Raw genomic sequence first — 8,650 nt, 5'->3', positions numbered from 1 at the left:
GCTCCCTCCGTTCCCACTCTCTGTCCTTGACCATGCCTTTCTGCTGGCTCCACCACCCCAGTGCTGGCACTGGTCTGACCTCATGCTGAGCCTGTTTAGAAAGTTAAATTTATCTTACTTGGCTTCAGCTGCTTTAGTTCCCTGAACTTCTGATCCCAGACGAACGCCAGTGCACAGTGCAAGAGAAGCGATAAGAGCAGGGCAGTAGCAGCCTGCAGCTAGGTCTGCTGTATCAGAAAACCACAGCCTTAAACCAGTGGCACAGGGTAAGCCGGCACCCATTTCTCCCCCCGTATTTCTTCAGAGAAAGCTTTTATGTGGTCATGCGGTAAATCGGTTTCTAAAACTGACCCAACTGAAATATCAGCCGCCTAAAAGCCCTGCAGGTCACCGTGTGGTGATGGTCCAGAGATGCTTAAGCCAGTCTGAAGGAGGAGAAGCACAGAGGAGGGAACCAGGAGGAAGAAACACCTATGTTTGTGTGGAAAGAAGGACGGGATCACTTTTTTCAGTGGCAGTACGAGCTTGAAGTTTTAGCCACACAGACTATTAGCCCTCTCCATTTTTCTAGTTGCAGACATACCTGGATCCCTACATACCTGTACCATGATGAAGAGCTAAGCTGAGGAACAGGAAAATACATGTAACAGAAGCAGACCTGCTGATGTTCACATCTTGAGGAGGTTCCTTCGACTTCACAGGTTTCTCTAGAGCCTGAGTGAGCCTGTGACACAGTCTGTGGGTTATCTCTTCCCTTTCTCCGTGCTTCCATGCAACTCAATGCTTCAGAGTTTTCAAAAAAATAAAGGAGCAAGATTGCACATTATATTACATCCACTCCTGCTATATAGCACTCTCCTGGCAGTGTAGGTTTAAATATTTTATTTGTCTTTAACTCTGAGATCAGTTTTATTCCTTCTGCTGCAAGGAACAAAAGCATATTCACAATACAGTCATTTCTCCTTAAAGCCACAGGAAAAATGTGGGATTCAAGGTCAAATCTCCAAACAGTTAAAAAATAATAAATTCAAAGTCCTGACTGTTGTTGATATTTACAAAATTGATTGAAAATCCCTTCTCAGCTTTGCTCCTGCTAGCTGGTGGAGGCAAACTGCCTTTGTAAATCTGTCTCTCCATTCTATTACAATACCAATTGTCTTAGTCGAATGAGTGTAACTAAGGATCCTTGTGAGACTGTGCTCAAATAGGTTTAAACTGTATTTAACTCCAGTGGTTTATTCATTAAAATTGATTAAAATATATGGCTTATATGTTTTGCTCTTGCTTAAGAAAAAAACAAAACCAACCCATGACTAACATGTGAAGTCCATCCTTCACTCAACAAGTGCCAGCAGTTCTGCTGAGACCCGAAGCTTTGCAGTTTGTCATTATTAACATTGAGAGCTCAGTGCAGTTTTTCTTCAGGGACCACGTACACAAACCAAACCTGCTGAGCTCTTGCTTCTTACCCAGCCTTTCCTCCCCTTTGCCAGTTCTTCATCAGTTTAATCTCTTGCCACAGAATTTTATTTTGAGGAGGTGACTGTATTCAACCCTGACCCTGAACACAGGAAATAAAGTATCTTTCAGTTAGCAAAAGCACTCCCACAAGCCTACTCTGCCAGGAAGAAAGAGGCAAAAGAGTTAACAACCACAATACAAGGGTTATGAAAATAAAACGCAGAATAAGTGGCAAAAAAGGCAGAAGAGTCCAGAGCCTCAGGAGGGACTGTCTGTTTCTGATAGCAGACCTTACGCCAAAACCCGCCAGCACTCCCTGCCTGGGCACTTGGTGATGGGGAGGAAGAAACCTATGTCAGGAACTCAGGTGGACTGCGGAGAAGGTAATGTTTGCTGCTGTGACAATATCCTTCACTTTCTTAAGTTTTACATCACAGAAAGCACTGAAATTCTTAAAGTTTTACACTTCAAAAAGGACTGGAGTCTACAGATATAAGAAATAATTCAATTAAAATGCAATGCACTGACTCCTCCCTAGTCCTTCTCCATTTATCCCATAGTGAAAGCCGGTTGACCTCTCTCCTGGCTTCAGTCTCATCTCTCACTCAACAGATGTGACTTTGGACAGAGAAAACGGCAGATCCTTTCCTGAACCCGGTACCCACAGCTCCCCACCCATCCCAGCACGCACAGTGTCACCTCTGCATCTCCACACTCGGGAGGTATTTTTCTCTGTGCTTTTAAGATGCCACTCTTGGGCTCAGTATATGACCTCCCAAACCAGAAACCCCAATCCCAACAGAGTCCCACTTCCATTCCCCAAGTTTGGTGGCTTCACACAGACTCTTCCTCGCTGGCCAGAGCCCACTACTGCTGCAAGAAACCGCTACCAACTGCAGCCAAGATTTCTGTTGCAAAGGCTTTATTTTTCTTCTGAGCATACAGTGCCTACCCCTGCCAGGACTTGATAAATAGCTCAAATTCCTATATGCTATCGCTACACAAATAGTAAATAATAACAACAAGTGACAGGAGGACTTCTCTGCCACCGTGCCAGCCTATGGCCACTGCTCCCACAGGAGCCGGGATTGTGTAATCACTGCAAAACTAGATTGCCTTTGGCGCGTTGATTCTGCATGCACAGAATATCAGAACAGTTTCCTTTACCTGTTCATGGGAAGTTCCTCTAACATAAAAGAAATGAAGAATAAATGAATAAAGAATAACAGAAACAAAAAATATTCTTGCACATGCTACACACATCCAGGATCCTTTGCTTGCCGGCTCGTCTCTGCTAACCTGAGACAAAAGTTAATGATTGACTCCATCTGGAATGGAATACATAAAATACACAGCACAAACCACTTGTACAACATCCGCCTTCTTGTGTACATAATGAAAGAGTGATCGCTATTTGCACATGCGTTGTTAACTACTTGATCTCTTGAGTTGTGCTTGAGGAAAGCTGCTGATGGGAACGACTGAATTATTAAGACGCTTCAAGGAAAGAACTGAGCAAACAAAAGCCTTACATCTTGACTTCAAGAAATGTTGAATAGCCACAAATTTTACTGAAGGACATGAGAAATTGAGATTCCTGGCCCAGGAATCATATACATATACACACACACAGAAAAAAAACATATGCCATATATCATATGCCATATATCATATATACATACATATATGTATGTGTCTGCATGCATGCATGCTTATATACACATGTGGGATTCAATGTCATTAAAATTAGTACAAACGGATAAGATTGAAACACATGAGAAGGTGCATCAGGTATCAAATGTTCTAGAAAACTGAACATGTTAATCTGAGAAACAATTTTTATAAAATTAAAATAATTTATATTAAATAAAATATATAACAGAAAGTGTTGTGATAGGGTAGACTTAGCGGGAAACTTCTTGATTTCAGAGCACTTCATTTAGCAGCTTTACCAACCTTCGCTTTCAAACCTTTTCTGGTAGAACCTCACAGAGAAGATTGCCAATTTTTTGGTTGCTTGATTTTGGAAAACAAATTAATGACAGTGAAGTTATTTGGACAGAGAGTTCTGGAGCACTCTGTTCCACAGAGATCTGATGATACAATCTCCTGTGTCCTATCCACCCCAATGAACTCAGCAGACAAGAGCCTTCCCAAGGGAGATGACTGAAAACTATTTTTTTCAGGGATAGTTTTGAGCCCAATCAGCAGCTCTTGGCTAAAGAAAATGCAGCCACTGGTGGAGAACTAAGCAAGTTGCAAGAGCATGGTGCAGAAGGTGGAAAAGCACATCAGCCCTTTTGGTGGAAGTACAATATTAGATTGGCTTAGGCAGATCACAAAATCTCATCTTAATGAATTCTGTCTCTAAAAATGGCATATATGTTTGTTTAATATCTGAAGATTGGTCAGGACCTGATTTGAGTGGAAGTGACCTCAAGACAATTCTATATCTTAAATCCTTATGTTCCTTTTAGAGTATAAACTTATACAGTTGCAGTAGAGCATCACTAGAGTATTAATATACTTTCAAACACAGTGAGAGCATTTAATAAATTGCATAACTATGTGGTTAACATATTTCTATATTATAGCAATATGTTGACGCTAAGGCCGTCTTGATTACATAGCTCTAGAAACATTGTTATGTCCTGGGTTCTTTGCACCTTAGAATGCCAATGAACTTTTGAACCCTACCACTGTGAAAAAGGTTGACTATTCATTGCTCAGAATAAGAAAAAAAATTATAGACCTGTAGGTGCTATCATCCTTCAGAAGTTAATGACTCTGAAAGTTATGCACTTCAATACATTAAGAAGTTTTCTTAAAGTGACAATCTTCCTGAAGTGAGACCTTTGGAAGACCAGTGAACACTGGTTTTGACTTTTTTCTTGCAGCTTCAAAATGTATAGCTGCTTACCACGTAAAACCTCTTTCGTAAAACAAAACTCATATACTAACTCTGATAAAAAAGCAAACAAATTTCTGTTGAACTGTATCTTGCATTTTGTTTCTTCTGAAAGAAAGAAAAATCTCTAAGAAGTTCATATTTCTCTAAGCAGAAAGAAAGAAGATGCTGAATTATAAGAAATAGTCTATCAAAATCATCTCATCTAGCAACTTTCCTAATTATTTACTCAACTATTTAGCAGAAGTGTGAAATTGGGAAAGATGTTGCTTCTTGTAAAGGCTGGTGATAAAGAGGTATCCAAAAGTCTCTGCAGAGACATCAAATGTCATTCAAGTTACACCTACTACAGAGAACTGCACCATATATACAATGGCAATTTCTGATTTAAATAAAAAAGAAAGAGTGCTCTTTTAATCTTGCTGTTTGGTCAACTGAAGCCTGCAGACACCCTGAATGACGAGGCACATTTTCTGCAAAAAATGAAGGACTCTTGGAAGATACACCGGATTTCAGTGACAATCTGGCCTCAAGAAACAATTAGCAGGCAAGGAAGATTTCAGACACCCCTGACTCGTAAAACAGGTAGCCAGCAAGCCTATAAAAACATGCCCATTGAAACTGCTTTTGGTTGCCAGAGGCAAGCTACCTCTAAGTTAATGCTCAAACCCCGAGAGAGATACTTTAATCCTTCTGCCAAACAGTGCTGAAACAGGCACAACCTGTGGCCTTCAACCAGGAGGGAAATGAGCTTGGAATTGCTTTGCTTCCAATAAAACCTTTATCGACTTCAGTAGTGCCGTTACGCGTTCCCATTACTAGGCTTCCAAACAATGACTACCCAAAGCACTAGGGCTGTGATACCTTCCTTCAGGCACACCCGGCGAGATCAAGGAAGCTCCAGGACATTCGGTTCTCCCAGGGTTGCCCTCAGGCAGGTGTTTGCAGGCAGGGACGTAGCGGGGTGGAGGCTTCAAAGGGCTCTCCCAGTCCCGAGGAAGCTGAAGACCCTGTGATCCTCTCAAGCACAGCTCGTGGTTACTTCAGGGGAGAGGTCCATATGGGTCACTTGTAACCTATGGAGCCTTTGAAGGCCACCTCCAATGCAGCCATCCTCAAAAGAAAGAGCTCACCACTGAACAGCTATAGGCTCTCTGAAACTGCAGCAGAACAGGGGGAAGAGCTGGGGTTTTGGGTGGTTGGAGCTGTCAGGCAGCCAGAGCCCCAGCAGTCTGTCCTTGCAGGGCCGTCAGTGCCCAGAAAGCCTGCAGCTGGATCGTGCCCACCCCAGCTCTCGCCTGGCTCTTCCCAGTCTCCTGCATGGCAGCAAGAAGATGACAAAGGGCTGTCCTGAAGTGCCACACTGTTGAGATCTTCAGCTTTGCTTCATCAGGCTTGCCAAGAACCAAACTTCAGACGTTCTCACTTTAAAAAATTTGTTTCTACTGACCAAGAGTTAGGTATTGACTTAGCCAGCTACTGGGTGTAGAGGCAAAGGACATTACTGGATGTAAAAATTCACCATGTTAGCTAAAATATAGCTCAAGATCCCGTTTCTTTTTCCATAAATCACCCCACCCATGGACCAGGATTTACATCACAGCCCCATCTCGCACCAACTACTCATGACTGAAGGTGGTAGACGCAAGCCCAGAGCCAGCACGTGCCAGCAGCCAGCTCCCCGGGTGCCAGCAGCCATGGCACACACCGGGCCAGAGCCTCCTGACTTTGCAAAGGAGAAACAGATCACAAGCAACCAAGGGACAGTGACAAGAAGGAAAAAGCTCTTTGGCCTCCTCCTCTCCCTCCCCTAGCCAGCATGCATTTGCTTGGGGAGGGGAAGGAGGCACAGGGCTTCCATCCCCACCACCGGCACTGCCAGCGTGCGAAGCCGGGCTCACCAAGGTGCTGCTCAGATGATTCCAGCCCTCACCGCATGAGGATGTCTCTGCCAGAGAGAGACGGATGAGCAGCAAACAGGCCACAGGAAAGGGGACCATGAGGCAACGCGTGAGGCTGAGGCAAGATGGGCAATAGGAACCTTGTAAAGAATTTAAATTAAGCAGCTCTCATAAGTATTTGAGTTTAGACACGTGCGCTGTTTGGTCTAGTGCAAGAGTGCTTTAAATACCTACACTTGGTTGGGTTTATGTAAGCAACACCATGCTCGCAGTTTCGTTTTACACTTTTACTCCTAAGTTATGCATTCATCTCGCAGTATGCAACACTTGCTCGTATGCACTTTCACCCAAATACGCACATAATCACCTGTCCGGCTGCATCGCTCCCGCTGGGGGCTTATCTTGTGTTTGTAAGCATCACTATGAATAGAGTACAGTACATTTCCTTGAGTGCATGTGTGTGCTGATTTTCTATCATCTGTTTGCCTGCCCAAAGGCTGCTGAGATAGCCTGTCTTTGATCCTGAAAACCCTCCACGTTTCCATTTAGCCTTAACAATTACACACTTATCTTGGACAGGAAAAGGGAAACTTTAAATGCAGGGTTGGCTAAAACTTGTCTGCCGGCCAGTTTTCTATCGCAGATTTTATGGCTTTTATTGTCTGCAAAACTGAAGAAAACTAACTCTTTGCATAGAGTATCCCAACAAACAGAACAAAGCTAACAAAAAACGAGGGGAAGAAAGACAATTTGGGATGCAGTTTCACAAGACAGTTCCAGCTGACCCAAGAGCTCACTGCTGCCAAAATGGGAGATCTCACTGCTTCTCCACTACCTCCCCTTCTTGCTCCTGGCTCCACATTCCCATCATCTTTCTCCTGTGGGTTCTGGCAGTCAGTGGATCAGAAAACTAACCTACCCGCCGGATCACTGCATTGGATCTGCTCCAAAGAAGTGCAAGAAGTCCCGGAACATGCACAAGGGAGGAGGTAGGACTACACAGCCGGGAGCGGAGTGTAGGAGAAGGCTTAAGGGGAAAGCAGATCTCCCTGTTCAGCAGTAGCTAGACGTGCAAGCTGAGTTGTTAATGAAACCACAGTCCAAGGAGATCTAGGACACTTCCTACAGATTTGCAAGGGAATGTTCATAGGTTACTTCATGGGATGGGGAATAATTGTTTTGTACCTGTAGATAATCCTGCCCAAGAATAGCACCATGTTTCATTAACTTAATAAATAACAAATGTCATCCTTGATTGTGACACTAATGAGGTGATTCTAGGAGCCAGATTTGTTGAAGTTTCCTCAGTCTTCTCCTTAGGGAAAGACTGCAAAGGTTTTACATTTAACTATGAGGTATATAGAAAGACTTAATAGGATCTTAATAGGGATTTTGTATTAGCCTTCAATCTTCAGTTTCTTGTGAGATAAATTAGGAAAAGCAGGATTCCTATCAGGCACCTGGACAAACAACTCGGCACTAGGTCCACTACGCAGAGCCTGCGTGCCGGTGCACCCTGTCACCTTCAGTTTCCCTTCAGGCTACTTTGAAGAGGAATCTCCAGCTTGGAGCAGACACTGGTGTGTACAGGAGCCAGACCACTAAAACAAGGTTTAGTCCCCAAACATGGGTATCACTGGTGTGCATCACAGGGTCCTTACCACGTGGATGCGACCAGTAACAATGTCAGTGTCTGTACTAGCAGCAATGATGGCACCCCCCAAATCAAGCAACATTTCGATCATTTTGCAGTATGTGTCCAGCATTTGAGCAGAAAGTTCAAAGAAAATTCAAGCAAAAGCTGGTGGGAAAATACTTCTACAATGCCTTTCTAGTTACACATGTAACACACAATAATAATAGGATTTTTCTTCCTGAATCACAAGATGTTCCATCAACAAGGCAAAAGCCTTAAAATTTCCTTTTCTCCTCTGCAGCGTATGGGTACAGATGGCACACTAAATACACGGCAGAAATTAAAAATTAACTGAGTCAGGCATTTTTGTTAACGGTTTCTGTGCTGCAATGCAACTCCAGTCGCGCAGCGCTGTTAATTACTGCCGGTCCCGACAGTAGGGATCCCCATCCATCTGCTGGGACCAGCTGATGCAAAATACAAACCCAGCCCGTGGAAGTTGTTGAGGGTTTGTTTGGGTTTGTTTGGTTTGTTTTGGTTTTTTTTAAGCTGTAAAGACGCAACTCTCCTTCTCCATCGCTTGATCCCTTCAGGGATCCAGCAGCTTTGCCCCCTGCCGCCTCCAAACCCACGCAGGGCAGCAAAGGTGCCCGGGGTAGAAGACCCCCGAGGCGGTGACTTACCTCCCCGGGCTCGCAGTGTCGGCTGCCACCTTCCTCCGTCCACCCCAGCCCCCCCACCCCC

At 44.0% G+C, this 8,650-nt stretch overlaps 1 protein-coding gene across 1 annotated transcript in view; it reads left to right on the top strand.

The window, feature by feature from the left end:
- The first annotated feature begins 323 nt into the window (after positions 1-323).
- Positions 324-8,650, top strand: part of DSCC1 (DNA replication and sister chromatid cohesion 1) — a 36,558-nt gene continuing 28,231 nt past the window's right edge. The window contains exon 1 of the mRNA XM_009881033.1: positions 324-328. Within this exon, the coding sequence (XP_009879335.1) occupies positions 324-328 (5 nt within the window). The remainder of the gene's footprint in view (positions 329-8,650) is intronic.

This window comes from Charadrius vociferus, unplaced genomic scaffold (assembly GCF_000708025.1).
Source record: "Charadrius vociferus isolate BGI_N301 unplaced genomic scaffold, ASM70802v2 scaffold2, whole genome shotgun sequence".
Lineage (NCBI taxonomy): Eukaryota > Metazoa > Chordata > Aves > Charadriiformes > Charadriidae > Charadrius > Charadrius vociferus.
The sequence above is the reverse complement of the archived record's forward strand: the minus strand, read 5'-3'. Positions and strand labels throughout refer to the sequence as shown.